General features: G+C 38.2%; 1 protein-coding gene across 1 annotated transcript in view; it reads right to left on the bottom strand.

The window, feature by feature from the left end:
• megf10 (multiple EGF-like-domains 10) overlaps positions 1-18,052 on the bottom strand; it is a 122,677-nt gene that overhangs the window by 78,663 nt on the left and 25,962 nt on the right. Inside the window, exons 6-7 of the mRNA XM_061980720.2 lie at positions 6,955-7,201; positions 4,064-4,184 (exon numbers count right to left, since the gene is read on the bottom strand). Of these exons, the coding sequence (XP_061836704.2) occupies positions 4,064-4,184; positions 6,955-7,201 (368 nt within the window). The remainder of the gene's footprint in view (positions 1-4,063; positions 4,185-6,954; positions 7,202-18,052) is intronic.

The raw sequence follows: 18,052 nt of genomic DNA, 5'->3' as shown, positions 1-18,052 counted from the left end.
ATGAGTTGGGAAATTGTGTTAGATGTAAATATAAACGGAATACAATGATTTGCAAATAATTTTCAACCCATATTCAGTTGACTATGCTACAAAGACAACATATTTGATGTTCAAACTGATAAACATTTTTTTTTTGCAAATAATCATTAACTTTAGAATTTGATGCCAGCAACACGTGACAAAGAAGTTGGGAAAGGTGGCAATAAATACTGATAAAGTTGAGGAATGCTCATCAAACACTTATTTGGAACATCCCACAGGTGAACAGGCAAATTGGGAACAGGTGGGTGCAATGATTGGGTATAAAAGTAGATTCCATGAAATGCTCAGTCATTCACAAACAAGGATGGGGCGAGGGTCACCACTTTGTCAACAAATGCGTGAGCAAATTGTTGAACAGTTTAAGAAAAACCTTTCTCAACTAGCTATTGCAAGGAATTTAGGGATTTCACCATCTACGGTCCGTAATATCATCAAAGGGTTCAGAGAATCTGGAGAAATCACTGCACGTAAGCAGCTAAGCCCGTGACCTTCGATCCCTCAGGCTGTACTGCATCAACAAGAGACATCAGTGTGTCAAGGATATCACCACATGGGCTCAGGAATACTTCAGAAACCCACTGTCAGTAACTACAGTTGGTCGCTACATCTGTAAGTGCAAGCTAAAACTCTCCTATGCAAAACAAAAACCGTTTATCAACAACACCCAGAAACGCCGTCGGCTTCGCTGGGCCTGAGCTCATCTAAGATGGACTGATACAAAGTGGAAAAGTGTTCTGTGGTCTGACGAGTCCACATTTCAAATTGTTTTTGGAAACTGTGGACGTCGTGTCCTCCGGACCAAAGAGGAAATGAACCATCCGGATTGTTATAGGCGCAAAGTTGAAAAGCCAGCATCTGTGATGGTATGGGGGTGTATTAGTGCCCAAGACATGGGCAACTTACACATCTGTGAAGGCGCCATTAATGCTGAAAGGTACATACAGGTTTTGGAGCAACATATGTTGCCATCCAAGCAACGTTACCATGGACGCCCCTGCTTATTTCAGCAAGACAATGCCAAGCCACGTGTTACATCAACGTGGCTTCATAGTAAAAGAGTGCGGGTACTAGACTGGCCTGCCTGTAGTCCAGACCTGTCTCCCATTGAAAATGTGTGGCGCATTATGAAGCCTAAAATACCACAACGGAGACCCCCGGACTGTTGAACAACTTAAGCTGTACATCAAGCAAGAATGGGAAAGAATTCCACCTGAGAAGCTTAAAAAATGTGTCTCCTCAGTTCCCAAACGTTTACTGAGTGTTGTTAAAAGGAAAGGCCATGTAACACAGTGGTGAACATGCCCTTTCCCAACTACTTTGGCACGTGTTGCAGCCATGAAATTCTAATTATTATTTGAAAAAAAAAATAAAGTTTATGAGTTTGAACATCAAATATGTTGTCTTTGTAGTGTATTCAATTGAATATGGGTTGAAAAGGATTTGCAAATCATTGTATTTCGTTTATATTTACATCTAACACAATTTCCCAACTCATATGGAAACAGGGTTTGTATTATCATTAAACACCTTTAACTTGTTCACAAAAAGGTCTCTTTCATATACGAATCAGGTAGATCCCCTCAACTTGGTCAATTGCAAAGTAGCTCACCTGTAGAAAAAGTGTGGGCACCCCTGTCCGAGGATCAGACCACCAAGTTCCCTGCTTTCAACTGCTGCCCAGCTCACTTTGCACCCGACCCCGATGCAATCCCCCTCAGCCCCCTATTTGAAGTTGTTGACATAAAAAATGGTGACACTATCATGACAATAACGAAACAGATTAAATCTTCTTTTTTGTCAATCCCTGGTTGCCAAATGGCTCACAATCTTGCCTTTTGTTGCAGAGGACGATGAGCCAATCCTCAGCCGGGACATATGACCTAAACATTAAATTAAATCATAATGCGAGTTTAAAAAAATAAAGTTTTTTTCTGTTACTTTGTACAAATAAATTACTTTAAAAAAGTATATATTAAAGTTTAAGTTAAAGTACCACTGATAGTCACACACACACTAGGTGTGGTGAAATTACCCTCTGCATTTGACCCATCCCCTTGTTCCACCCCCTGGGAGGTGAGGGGAGCAGTCAGCAGCAGCAGCGGTGGCCGCGCTCGGGAATCAATTTGGTAATTCCAAACCCTTGATGCTGAGTGCAAAGCAGGGAGGCAATGGGTCCCATTTTTATAGTCTCTGGTATGACACGGCCGGGGTTTGAACTCACGACCTACCAATTTCAGGGCGGACACTCTAACCACAAGGCCACTGAGCAGGCTTAATTGTAGTTACTCGTTACTTTATCAAAAAAAGTACAACGGAATTACTCTTTAATGAATTTCTAGGGAAAGTAATTAATACCTTACCAAAAAATAACAACAATACAAATATCTGGCATATACAGTTGAGCGACGTTTCCTATGAGAGCACAGTGTGTGTGCCTTTAAAAGGTGGGGCCTGTTGCCTAGGTAACATGTGACATCATCAAGAGTTTCAACAGAGCCGTGTTTCTTAGGTTTAGCGGTTAGCAGCGCCCAGTTCTTTTGAATCTTTTTACTACATGGTGTTACCTCTGGTTAATAAAGAGATGGAATGTACTCTGGTGGCTGTCATATCTTCTTGTCAACAAACGGTGTATTGTTTGGATGGCAAGTTTGTCACTTCAATCATTGATTCCTTGTTCGTTATTCCCACCGTGTACATGTGCGTATGTTGTTGTCTGCTGTATCCTAGTGTGATGGTGCCTCTTCCTGTTTGATATCAAGTTCATTTTAATGCCGTGCCGCTTGTTGCGTGCACTAGTGAAAACATATTTCCTGCCTTGAATTTGCTGAACTTATGACGCTGTCTTGTTGTTGACATAAAACCACATCACAAGTAGCGTGCCAGGTAACATCGGCGTTGTAATGGGCCTAAAAGTAATTAATTAGATTACTCATTACTAGTAGAGATGTCCGATAATATCGGCCAGCAGGCTAGCGACCGATAAATGCATTAAAATGTAATATCGGAAATTATCGGTATCGGTTTCAACCTCCCGATTTTCCCGGGAGACTCCCGAATTTCAGTGCCCCTCCCGAAAATCTCCCGGGTCAACCATTCTCCCGATTTCCACCCGGACAACATTATTGAGGGCATGCCTTAAAGGCACTGCCTTTAGCGTCCTCTACGACCTGTCGTCACGTCCGCGTTTCCTCCATACAAACAGCGTGCCGGCCCAGTCACATAATATATGCGGCTTTTACACACACATGAGTGAATGCAAGGCATACTTGATCAACAGACATACAGGTTACACTGAGGGTGGCCGTATAAACAACTTTAACACTGTTACAAATATGCGCCACACTGTGAACCCACACCAAACAAGAATGAAAAACACATTTTGGGAGAACATCCGCATTGTAACACAACATAAACACAACAGAACAAATACCCAGAACCCCTTGCAGCACTAACTCTTCCGGGACGCTACAATATACACCCTGCCGCTGCACTTTGTGACTTCAATAATAAATATGGCAGTGCCATGTTGGCATTTTTTTCCATAACTAGAGTTGAAGTTGTTCTCTTATTTTGGAAAACCATGTTTTTGATTGATTGATTAAAACTTGTATTAGATTGCACAGTACAGTACATATTCCGTACAATTGACCACTAAATGGTAACACCTGAATACGTTTTTCAACTTGTTTAAGTCGGGGTCCACGTTAATCAATTTATGGTAAAGTTATGGTAAAGATGCTTTAATGCATCCAGCGGGGCATCACAACAAATTTAGGCATAATAATGTGTTAATTCCACGACTGTATATATCGGTATGGATTGATATCGGAATCGGTAATTAAGAGTTAGACAATATCGGAATATCGGATATCGGCAAAAAAGCCATTATCGGACATCTCTAATCACTAGTAAAGGTAACAACGTAACTAACACCATTAGTATATACCGCCAATATTATGAACACTGGTTATGGAGACGTACACAACTCGTTAAATGTGACAATGAGGGAATGTGTGTATACCATCCATCCTGCTGGACACGAGCACTCTCCGGTCACGTGATGACAAACTCCGCCATTCTGACACGGGCACCTCTCTTCACACTGTTGTCCATGTTTACCTGGAGGGCACAAGTCCTCACAACTGAGGACAAACACGGCATCGTCATGTTAAAATGAATGCATCCATGTGTAGACTCTGCAAAGGTATTCGAGTACCCACATTTCAGCTATTACATATGCAGTCATGTATGACATACTCTGGTTTGAACTTCTCTTAGCTCTGCTAGGCTTTTTGTTACTATCGATGTATTATCCGTCATTTGCCGAATACAAATTAAGTTTATCACTAGGGATGTGCGATATAAACGATTAACAATATAAATGATACAAATTTGGCCGACGATAGAGATTATAACACTATCGTCATATCGTGATAATGCATGCTGAAGACACAGTCTAGCTCGGTCCCTCAAATTTGACAGCGACAAGCAAACAATTGCGTCTACAAAACAACGTAGCTGACCCGTTAGTGAGTTGGCGGCACATAAAGTAAGTTTCTTCCGAGTATTATTATCACGGGTGGGGGACAAGAAATAGCTAAACATGCTGTACGCTACGTATGAAGATACAGAAGTCATGCTAACCACTAAGCTTGAGCTCCTGAATGTAAACAGAGGTGGGCACAGATCAATACAAACATTGACAGTAGTGATACCAAATATAGTATCAGTAAATGGTTGATACGAAACTGATGATACCAAGATGGCGCCCCGGAATTGTGCTCTCTTGTAGTTGTTGCTTTGTTTCTTGCATTGAACAAAGTGAGCAGAGTCCACCAAGTCATATTCCTTATGTGTTAAACATACTTGGCCAATAAATCTGATTCTGATTCGATTTATATTTGTAATATCACAAAATCTTTGTTGTTTGTGTTTCATTCATTACTTTGCGCCAGTACAATAACTGTTTTTATTTTATTCTAAAGTTTTTGCTAATTTCGACATTTAAACCTAAACAAAATCAAGGATTCCCTTCTTGGTGGTATAATGTAAGTATGCTAAATGCTTCTTTGTTGGTATGCTAAAATTAGCATGCAAACTTTGCTCTTCAACCCTAGGTTGGAGGTTTCCAACACTGTTAGCAGAGATTTACATGGTAATAAATAATACACAAATTATTTTTAATACTTTTAAATAACTCAACTGTGGTCACCATACTTGCCAACCCTCCCAAATTTTCACGGAGACTCCCGAATTTCAGTGCCTATCCCGAAAATCTCCCGGGACAACCATTCTCCCGAATTTCTCCCGATTTCCAGCCGAACAACAGTGAGGACAGCCTGTCGTCACGTCCGCTTTTCCTCCATATAAACAGCGTGCCGGCGCAGTCACGTCATAACATCTACGGCTTTTGGAGAGTGCACAACTGCGCACACAACAAGAAGGAGACGAAGCAGAAGAACGAAGAAGAGACAGTCATGGCGACGACGAGTGACAGAGAATAGAACGACGACGGACAATTCAACCCTAAACTCACTCCTCTACTGCAAATTAAATTTCACAGATGCTGCCCATACCTATGCTCCTTCAAAGGCTGTGCTACTGGCTGCAAAGCATTGCACCCCCCCCCCCCCCCATCTCCCGAAATCATAGGTCTCAAGGTTGGCAAGTATGGTGGTCACAGACAATTGATGTCTTAATCTCATAACAATCCTGCATTGAATTTGAACCCAGGCGTGAAGAAAACAAGAATTTTGACAGTTTTCAACATAAATTAAATGAATCTATATTTTTTATGTCTAATATGGCTCATATGCAGGGGCGCCGAAAAGGGGGGGTAAAGGAGACGGATTCTAGGGGCCCATGATGGAGGGGGGCCCAGAGAGGCCCCTAATGATGATGAAATTATAATACAGAAAAAATAATGACACTGTGTTGGGGGCCCTGTAAAGATTCTTTTCATGGGGCCCAAAATCCCTAGCGGCGCCCCTGCTCATATGTACTTAACTGTTCTGCATTGCAGCTCTGCTTAGCTTTTAGCTTTGACACATAGCAGGGGGCACCAACGCGGTGCCCGTGGGCACCAGGTCGCCCGTAAGACCAGATGAGTAGCCCGCTGGCCTGTTCTAAAAATAGCTCAAATAGCAGCACTTACCAGTGAGCTGCCTCTATTTTTTAAATTTTATTTATTTACTAGCGAGCTGGTCTCGCTTTGCTCGACATTTTTAATTCTAAGAGAGACAAAACTCCAATAGAATTTGAAAATCCAAGAAAATATTTTAAAGACTTGGTCTTCAATAACTGACAAAGAAACAGATAACAGATTTGGTGTCCAGTTCAAAGTGTGACATGATTTATTTAAAAATGTGAGAGTTGACTTTTGTATTTTACATGAGTTATTATTTGTACAAACATGGTGCAAAGTATTTCATGATTTGTTAAAAAATGTTAGTGGCTAGCTAGTTAAAATGGGATATTGTGATTTCACAAGACTGTCTTAGAAGTGATCATTTGAAAATGTTCAATTTGAAAAATGTGCACTTAGAGAAAATATAAAAATAAAGTGTTGCATATTGATATTTATCTGTTTCTATATATATTTATTGTGAGAAATCATTAAGATGAGATAAATATCATTAATTATTAATAATAACATAGAGTTAAAGGTAAATTGAGCTAATTGGCTATTTCTGGCAATTTATTTAAGTGTGTATCAAACTGGTAGCCCTTCGCATTAATCAGTACCCAAGAAGTAGCTCTTGGTTTCAAAAAGGTTGGTGACCCCCGCACTATAGTAATGTTGTATAGTCAGCTGCAGGAAAAGACCAAGGCTAGATGTAACATGTAATAATAAGTTCTTCATATTACTGTTAGGATTTGATGCAGACCGTCACATTGTCATTGCAGACTTACAAAGCTCCGGTGTATCCAGATGAGCACTTGCATTCTCCAGTCACATGGTGACAGCGAGCTCCATTCTGGCACTGGCATTTCTGCTGGCAACCATTACCATAGGTGTCAACGTCACATGCCTCTTCACAGCGCCAACCTTTGTACCCAGGAGTGCAGATACAGGCTCCGGTGATGGGGTTGCACAGAGCCTTGTTCTGGCACTGACATCTGTGACTGCAGTGAGGGCCCCAGTGGTCACCATCACATGCTGACGAAAATGAAGAGAAAATGATTACGATTAGAAAGCATCACCATTGTCAGAAAAATAGAATACAAAACTACACACTAAAAAATGTTGAGTTAAAAAAATAATCCAATTTTAACCCAACTGCTGGTTCAGAAAAGGACAAACCCCTTGTTTGAGTTATTTTAACTCAACATTTTGGGTACATTTTTTCAACCCAACTTTTGCGTTGAATTATTTAACCAAAAAGTTGAGTTATAACTAGAGATGTCCTAAAATATCGGACTGCCGATATTATCGGCCGATAAATGCTTTAAAATGTAAGATCAGAAATTATCGGTATCGGTTTCAAAAAGTAAAATGTATGACTTTTTAAAACGCCGCTGTACAGAGTGGTACACGGACATAGGGAGAAGTACAGAGCAGTTGCGTCTCCCAGTCATACTTGCCAACCCTACCGATTTTAACGTGAGACTCCCGAATTTCAGTGCCCCTCCCGAAAATCTCCCGGGGCAACCATTCTCCCGAATTTCTCCCGATTTCCACCCAGACAACAATATTGGGGGCGTGCCTTAAGGGCACTGCATTTGCATGCCAGCCCAATCACATAGTATCTACGGCTTTTCACACACACAAGTGAATGCCATGCATACTTGGTCAACAGCTATACAGGTCATACTGAGGGTGGCCGTATAAATAACTTTAACACTGTTACAAAAATGCGTCACACTGTGAACCCACACCAAACAAGAATGACAAACACATTTCGGGAGAATATCCGCATCCTAACACAACATAAACAAAACAGAACAAATACCCAGAACCTCTTGCAGCACTAACTCTTCCGGGACGCTACAATATACACCCCCCGCTATCCCCCCCGCCCCCCCAACCCCGCCCACCTCAACCTCCTCATGTCCCAGAGCATGTCCCAAATTCCAAGCTGCTGTTTTGAGGCATGTTAAAAAAATAATGCACTTTGTGACTTCAATAATAAATATGGCAGTGCGATGTTGGCATTTTTTTCCCATAACTTGAGTTGATTTATTTTGGAAAACCTTGTTACATTGTTTAATGCATCCAGGGGGCATCACAACAAAATTAGGCATAATAATGTGATAATCCCACGACTGTATATATCGGTATCGGTTGATATCGGAATCGGTAATTAAGAGTTGGACAATATCGGAATATCGGATATCGGCAAAAAAGCCATTATCGGACATCTCTAGTTATAACTTAATGTTGGGTTATTCCCAACCAAACTATGTGTTAAATTATTTAACTCAAAAGTTGAGTTATGCTAACTCAAAATTGGTTGATTCATAACCCAACTATGGGGTTGAATTTATTTAACACAAAAACTGAGTTATGCTCACTACAATGTTGGGTTATACCAAACCCAACTATTGGGTTGCGCAATTTAGCGCTCCTTGACCCAATAGTAGGTTAAAAATTATACATTTTACTGCTGGTTTGTTCTACTCATTCCCAACTACTGATCAAAATTATTTTTATTCCATTAAAATATACTCTAAAGCAGTGGTTCTTAACCTTGTTGGAGGTATCGAACCCCACCAGCATTCACCGAACCCTTCTTTAGTGAAAAATAAAATGTTTAGTTTTTTTTCAAATTCAAGAAAAAGTTGTTTTTTTACTGGTGCACAAAATGAACTGTGCATGAACATCACCTTGTTCAAAGAACAAAACCAACACAGTGCATGAACTCACAACAAATTACACACCTTACACACATTACCATGAATTGATTAACGTGGACCCCGACTTAAACAAGTTGAAAAACTTATTCGGGTGTTACCATTTAGTGGTTAATTGTACGGAATATGTACTGTACTGTGTAAACTGTATTGTTTCATATAATGTATTCTCTTCTTTTGCAATCTGCTAGTAAAAGTTTCAATCGATCAATCAAACAACCTGCAAATCAGATGGAAAATTAGAGGGAACATTGTTTGGGGGTATCCAGGAGCAGGTGAGCGGCCCGAACACTAATCAGAGGCAAGTGAAAACAATCAGCAGTCATGGCAACTAAAACACAAACCCAGGGGTGCTCAAAACAGGAATAGAGGGAGTCAAAAACTGGACAAACATGACAGATCATGACATGAGTAGTTCTATACAGCATGCTCAAATATTTTCATGTACATAAGATGTGTGATTGTAAATAATGTTAATGAAATTAATCCTTAATAAAATTCCCTTCAAGAAAAAAGTACCTTTTTAATAAAAAAAAGCCTTTCACCCAAAAATGCGTTACTCATTGAAAAACAACCGAACTATGGTTCATAGTTTTGAAAACCCTGAAATTGAGTTAAAATAATACCCTTATAACCCAAAAAATGGATTGCTCTTCATAAAAATAACTCCAAAACTTAACCCAGAACTCACACCAGCTAAACTAGATGTCAAGAGTAGTCCGTTTCATGTAATATATACACAGTTGCGTAGATTTTTGGTCATGTTTTCTTTCCGTTCCAGTACAGTATTTCGAAATGTTGAGTTCTCCAGTCTGGTTTCAGTCAATTTAAACGGCATTTAAAAAAAATATTCTACTGTTTTACGTCCTAAATGTGGTGCTAATTTGCATAACAAAAATTACTTCCATATGCAGAACTCACACCAGCTAAACTAGGCGTCAAGTGTAGTCCGTTTCATGTAAAATTCACAGTTGTGTAGGTTTTTGGTCATGTTTTCTTTCCGTTCCAGTACAGTATTTTGAAATGTTGAGTTCTCCAGTCTGGTTTCAGTCAATTTAAACTGCATTTTTTTTATGTTCTACTGTTTAAGTCCTAAATGTGGTGCTAATTTGCATAACAAAATAAACTTCCATATGCAGAACTCACACCAGCTAAACTAGACGTCAAGTGTAGTCCGTTTCATGTAATATTGACAGTTGTGTAGATTTTTGGTCATGTTTTCTTTCCGTTCCAGTACAGTATTTCCAAATGTTGAGTTCTCCAGTCTGGTTTCAGTCAATTTAAACGGCAAATATTTTATATATTCTACTGTTTTACGTCCTAAATGTGGCGCTAATTTGCATAACAAAATAAACTTCCATATGCAGAACTCACACCAGCTAAACTAGACGTCAAGTGTAGTCCGTTTCATGTTAAATTCACAGTTTTGTAGATTTTTGGTCATGTTTTCTTTCCGTTCCAGTACAGTATTTTGAAATGTTGAGTTCTCCAGTCTGGTTTCAGTCAATTCAAACTGCATTTTTTTTATATTCTACTGTTTAAGTCCTAAATGTGGTGCTAATTTGCATAACAAAATTACTTCCATATGCAGAACTCACACCAGCTAAACTAGACGTCAAGTGTAGTCCGTTTCATGTAATATACATAGTTGTGTAGATTTTTGGTCATGTTTTCTTTACGATCCAGTACAGTATTTCGAAATGTTGAGTTCTCCAGTCTGGTTTCAGTCAATTTAAACGGCATTTTTAAAAAATATTCTACTGTTTTACGTCCTAAATGTGGCGCTAATTTGCATAACAAAATAAACTTCCATAAGCAGAACTCACACCAGCTAAACTAGACGTCAAGTGTAGACCGTTTCATGTAAAATTCACAGCTGTGTAGATTTTTGGTCATGTTTTCTTTACGTTCCAGTACAGTATTTCCAAATGTTGCGTTCTCTAGTCTGGTTTCAGTCAATTTAAACTGCAAGTCCAAGTTTTTTTTCTAGCTTAAAGCATGTCTAGTACTAATATAGTGACACAATTTGAGATGAAGGCGGTAGAAGAAAGAGGACAACCCAGGAAGAAATGTGTGGAGAATCTTTGTTGTTGCATTACTTGCCAGGAGCCAAAATAAAGTAAATTTACCACGAGTGATTAAATGTGGACACAGATTTATTGCTATTAATCAATTGCTCCCAGTTCATGCACATTTCATTAGCCACACACAATGTTTACTTTCTTGTCCACATCACAATGTGCTCCATAGATAACTCAAATTACAGTTTAAGAAGCATATTAATTGATTCAGTAATTTCAAGTCTTTCATTTTTTAAATCTACACAATGCCAAACCCAACAACACTTTGGCTATAGTCGGACTTCATAAAGAAAAAAGAGCCGGAGGACAAGATTCAGCACATGTGAGGGTGTAACTTGATGAACACAAAGGTTTCTTTACAGCGACTATTCAATGGAGAGTGTGCACAGTTAGGAGATAGGAATATCTAGCCTCTGGTGCCGAAACTTGAATTGAACTCAATAGCCAGAACAAAAGCAATTTAAACAGTGTCTTATCTCTCAACAGTACGGCCACGCTTTTATTTTTGTTGACTCTGTTACAAGTCAGTTGCGTATTTTTTCTTTTTTTGAGGGCCTCAAGAAAGATTGAAAGAATAATAACACCAATGCACATTTTCGTATAGTGTGAAATCAATCAATTAATTCCCCGAGTAAACACTGAGCTTTGCTCATGCGCATCACTTTAAAATCTGTTTGTGTGCAGAAATCAAGTCCTCGGCATCTGGAATGTACATGAAGCTCAGAATAACTTCCAATGCGGTGTGGCGGGCAGTGACCCCAAGCAACCAAATTAATGAATCAGACCGCATCGCTCAGAATTCTTGCTTTGGGGATGCAATAAACAAACACATGTCCCTCACAGAGCACAGATAGGAAGGCCACTGCACTCGACATTGATTAGAGGCAAAATACATGGTAGTTGTACTGTGAAGTTACAGTGACTGACGACCAAACTTTCATTATAGGACTCTACTCCCAAGCTCTATATTAAGTTCAGGGAAAAGATATATATACACACTATATATACACACAGATATATTGTATATATATATATATATCAGTGCACTAGAGGCAGGTGAGGCGGGGCCTCACCTGCCATCATGGAAAGAAAAAAAATGTAAAAAGAAAAAAAAAAAAATTAAATTGTTATATGTATCCAGTGATTATACTATAAAGTTATTTTCCATTTAACTTCACCAGTTTTAGATTATTTTTATTCAAAATCGCTGAATTTTCACATTTGCCGTTCAAATACTGAGAAGAGACGGTGCGGTGAACAGCAGCCAGTTGAGGCACGTCACTCAGTGCCGCAACATGGATTGCGCAATGACTCGGCTAACTGCTGGCCTGCTGTGCAGTGAGACTGTATTGCTATATGAACTATATTATACATTTCCATAGTTTAGTTAGCTGAGGTATATAATGTACAGTGTATTTTGTCAACAACTGTATGTGTGTAAAGTATTTCTTGTGCTGAGCGATCATAAAACGGCTGCAAAAGACGCACTGGCTGAGGCTCGCCTCCTGCACCCCCGCCGTAGAATTGTTATATCAACTAAAGCCCACACTTAAACTTTCCACGTACAAGATTGAATCTATTTTAAAAAAATATTTCATAAGAAGCCAAAAAGTGCAAAAACAATAATGTTGGTGTTGGAGGAGTTGTGAATGACTGCAGGGACACAACATTAGATACACCTGCAGACTGCAGGTGTACCTAATTCACAACTCCTCCAACACGAACATTATTGTTTTTGCACTTTTTGGCTTCTTATTAAATAACTTTTGTAACCTATTTTCATGGGCTTTCCTCTTTGTGATGTTAAGTTCCTGTTATGCGCTGTTATACAGTATATGCCTTGAGCTCTTATTTTGAAGGCGCTAAGAGTGGAAGTGATGTCACGTTGCGGAGGTTTTTGAAAGAAGGTAAATAAAGTGGTCCTCGTGTAAACTGGAGCCTCCATGTTTGTTATTTTGTAGTTTCATACAGTATAGGCGACATTTATAAACCCTCGGTTACACTTTTTTAAATAGATTCAATCTTGCACGTGGAAAGTTTAAGTGAGGGCTTTAGTTGCGGCGCATGGACTTAATTTCTAAGTAAAGGTAAGACCATAATAAAGTTTTTTTTATTAAATGTGCTTTTTTGTGTGCTACAGTTTGTATGTGTAAAGTTAAAGTTAAGTTAAAGTACCAATGATTGTCACACACACACTAGGTGTAATGACATTTGTCCTCTGCATTTGACCCATCCCCTTGATCACCCCCTGGGAGGTGAGGGGAGCAGTGGGCAGCAGCGGCGCCGCGCCTGGGAATAATTTTTGGTGATTTAACCCCCAATTCCAACCCTTGATGCTGAGTGCCAAGCAGGGAAGAATGCTGATATGAGCTTTTAAACATAACCCGTTAACTGCTGCCAATCAAATGGTGAATAAGATACTCTTTAGGGTTCATATGTTTGTAAATCTGACTGTGATGAAGTCAGTGCCTCACCAGCCATCAACCTCACCGCACGTCACTGATATATATATATATATATATATATATATATATATATATATATATATATATATATATATATATATATATATATATATATATGTGTCATTATAGGACTCTACTCCCAAGCTCTATATTAAGTTCAGGGAAAAGATATATATATATATATATATATATATATATATATATATATATATATATATATATATATATATATATATATATATATATACACACACTATATATACACACAGGTATATATATATATATATATATATATATATATATATATATATATATATATATATATATATATATATATATACGTTAGGTCAGGAAAAAACACAGAGGCTATTTCATCCCTACAAGCTCTTCAGGGATCCCCCAAAGAGCAGGGAAACCTGCGAAACAGGCTTGTAGGGAAGAAATGGCCTCTGTGTTTTTTTCTGACCAAATGTATATTCCGCTACCCCGGTATTGAGCACTGTATAACGGATAAACCACAGAAACCTTGACTATATATATATATATATATATATATATATATATATATATATAATAGGGTTGCACGGTATACCGGTATTAGTATAGTACCGCGATACGAATCATATTCGGTACTATACTGCCTCTTAAAAGTACCGGTCCCGCTCCCCACCGCGCCCGCATCGTCGTCACCTCGTGTCATTGTTGGTTTTACGAGCAGACGAGCATGTTCGGTAGCGCACATTCACGGAGTACTTACAAGCAGACACAGTGTGTAGACAGAAAAGGGAGAACGGACGCATTTTGGCTTAAAAACTAACGATAAAGGTGAAGTTATAACACTGAAATGCCCTCAGGAAGAGGTGATTTAAGACATGGCTAGCTAGCTAACATCCACTGTAATGATACCAAGTACAGGTGCGTATCTAGTCGATACTACTATGATTACATCAATATTTTTTGGCATCACAACATCTTCTTTCGTTTTTTTAAATGTATATTATGTATAAATAAATCCAGGAAATATGTCCCTGGACACATGAGGACTTTGAATATGACCAATGTATGATCCTGTAACTACTTGGTATCGGATTGATACCTAAATGTGTGGTGTCATCCAAAACTAATGTAAAGTATCAAACAACAGAAGAATAAGTGATTATTACATTTTAACAGAAGTGTAGATAGAACATGTTAAAAGAGAAAATAACCAGATATTAACAGTAAATGAAAAAGTAGATTAATAATACATTTTCTACCACTTGTCCTTAATAATGTTGACAAAATAATAGAAGGGAAAATGACACAATATAATACTGCATACGTCAGCTGACTAATTAGGAGCCTTTGTTTGTTTACTACTACTAAAAGACAATTTGTCGTGTATGTTCACTATTTTTATTTAAGGACAAACGTGCAATAAGAAACATATTTTTAATGTACCCTCAGATTTTTTGTTAAAATGAAGCCAATAATGCCACTTCTTGTGGTCACCTTTATTTAGAAAAGTACGGAAAAGTACCAAAAAGTACCGAAATACATTTTGGTACAGTTACCAATAAATTGGTATGGGGACAACACTAATATATATATATATATATATATATATATTCATACATACAAACGAATACATTTATCAGCACTGTCAACGCAACAATAGCGAGTTAATGCTAATTTCCTCTATGGAACCATTTATTTCTGTGACCTTCGGCTAGCACCGTAGTGCAGGTGGCTTTCTCGACAAGAACAAAGCCATCTTCATCCGCCTCCTCTACCATCCCAGTCATCACTAGAGCAAGTTGTGTCCGAAATGCCTGACAGACAGAGGAAGAGCAAGCCGGAAAGTCCACCACTAACAACAACAACAACAAAAAAATGGGTGTCAATAACCCCAAATCTGCAACTAAGCAAATATTGTGGACTACGAGGGCCCGCCTAAAACAGATGCATGCGCCAACTGTCATGAAGACTGAGGAGGCATCTGCCAACACGCACATTCAGCATTTTTTTTTATTGTCCTTGTTTTTAAAGTGAGCTCGTGTCAGAAATGGTAAGCATGTGTTAGAGAACGTGTGTTTGTGTGTCCGTGTGTGCGTGTGTGTGTGTGCGTGCGTGTGTGTGTTCTTGTATTTCTACCCTTCTTGAGACATCAACAAGGAAAAGTACCTTCCATATGAGGACCGGTGAACAAGTTAGGACATAAATCATGGTCCCAATACGGAAAACCATTGCATCTGATAGAGAATGTCTCATTTGCACCCCTGGTGGTGAAATATATCAAAATTACGGTGGTTCCAAAAAGGAGGGATTTTTTAAATTGACTGTATGTCGGTTTTAAAAGTGCCCCTATGGCCAAAATTAATAACAAAATTTTTTTTTATTGAGACATACTGTAATAACTTGAAGTAAATAATGAAAATTACTGTAAAAAACAATTACAAACAAAAAATTCCCCCAAAAAATTATTAAGTAAAAGCTTACCTTTTTTATATTTGCATAGTTTGTATATATTACTAATGGTGTAAATACACATCTTTATATATCTAGAAAGGGTGGTCCTAAAGAGGTAGGCATTTTTCGGAGGTCTCAAGAAGGTAACACATACAAGAATGTGTGTGCGTGTGCGTGCGTGCGTGCGTGCGTGCGTGCGTGCGTGCGTGCGTGCGTGCGTGCGTGCGTGCGTGCGTGCGTGCGTGTGTGCGTGCGTGTGTGTGTGTGTGCGTGTGACGGAGTCTTTGTGTCCATTTTGTGATGAGTTGTTTAAAAAAGCATAATGTTTATTTAACACAAATTTGCATAAAGCAAATAAATATATATATATACACACACACTTATATATATATATATATATATATATATATATATATATACATATATATATATATATATATATATATATATATATATATATATATATATATATATATATATATATATATATTGGGGCTGTCAAAATGTGTGATTAATCACAAAAAAAAATCATGTACACACTTAATTTAATCATGCAGTTTGTTCTGCCCATCAAAGCTCTTTTTTGGGACGGCGTGGCGCAGTGGAAGAATGGCCGTGCGCGACCCAAGGGTCCCTGGTTCAATCCCCACCTAGTACCAACCTCGTCATGTCCGTTGTGTCCTGAGCAAGACACTTCACCCTTGCTCCTGATGGGTGCTGGTTAGCGCCTTGCATGGCAGCTCCCTCCATCAGTGTGTGTGTGAATGAGTAAATGTGGAAGTAGTGTCAAAGCGCTTTGAGTACCTTGAAGGTAGAAAAGCGCTATACAAGTACAACCCATTTATTTATCATTTTACCTTAACTGCTATATTGTCAGTGATCAGATCAATGCATATATATATATATATATATATATATATATATATATATATATATATATATATATATATATATACTGTATATATGCATATAAAAATGAGTGACGAGACTCCGACTGGTGTGCTGACTGGCAAATTTCATTCCAAAATACAGTCTGACAGAAGTTTAGGTAAAACTGTTACCGAGTTTTGTGCAAATAGAATAGGCTTTTTATTGAAATGGCATGCATTCAAGTAAAACGTTTAAAAATGTTCCTGTGGATGACATCCTATCAATAACATTTTGTGTGTTTTTTGTCATTGTTTACAAACTCAGAAAGTAAGTCTCTGGATACAGGAAAGCTTCGAGGCCAAAACCCAAATAATTGGAATGGGAGCCGATAGTAGTTTCTTTTCTTTTGTTTAGTTACTATCTTGCCACTCTTTTTGTGAAAAAAATGTTTGTAGCATTCAATACCACCAATCATCATCATATAACTCAATACTAGCAAATTATACATTTAATAACAAAAACTGTATAAAAATGTGTTTGTTTTAGTTGCTTGCTATGACACATTTTCACTTCTATGATCTATTGTCAAAGTATCCGATCGGGACTCAAAATCAGATCAGACCTGAGGTGAAAAAATCTGAACGCATCGGAGGCCAAAAAAAATTGTTTATTGGGATATCTCTTGTTTAAATGTATATGATTATCATAACAATCTGCTTTGCGGAAATTCACTTACCAGGGGAATGTAATCTCCACCACAATCGAGAAGGTTATATATATTGTATATATTCTGTATACCAAATATATTGCAAGATATGGTTTGAATCAAAATTTGTGTTGAATTGCAAATTGTTGGCCAAACGATTGCTGCATTTAGTCTGAAGTATTAGCATTAAACGTTCAAGCTTGTAGCCACATTCCCTATCTCTACTGTACAAAGCGGGCACACTGCTTTAGTCTTCTTGACGTGTCTTTTACTTCATGTGTCCGTTGTACGGACACTTTAAAGCAGGGGTCGGCAAAATGTTGAAAGAGTCATACTGGACCAAAAATACAAAAAATAAATCTGTCTGGAGCCGCAAAAAATGCAAAGCCTTATATAAGTGTTATAATGAAGGCAACACATGATGTAAGTGTCTATATTAGCTATAATAGCCTACTATCAAAATGACTATGTGTCGCAGGCTGACGCAAATCTTTGTTGACAGAAAAGTAATACATATTCATATTCAACAAATTTTTAACATTGGACAACATTACTAAAACAGAGGTGTGATAACTCCTGGAAAATAC

This window comes from Nerophis lumbriciformis, linkage group LG20, assembly GCF_033978685.3.
Source record: "Nerophis lumbriciformis linkage group LG20, RoL_Nlum_v2.1, whole genome shotgun sequence".
Classification (NCBI taxonomy): Eukaryota; Metazoa; Chordata; class Actinopteri; order Syngnathiformes; family Syngnathidae; genus Nerophis; species Nerophis lumbriciformis.
Note: the sequence above shows the minus strand (reverse complement) of the source record. Positions and strands in the feature narration are given on the sequence as shown.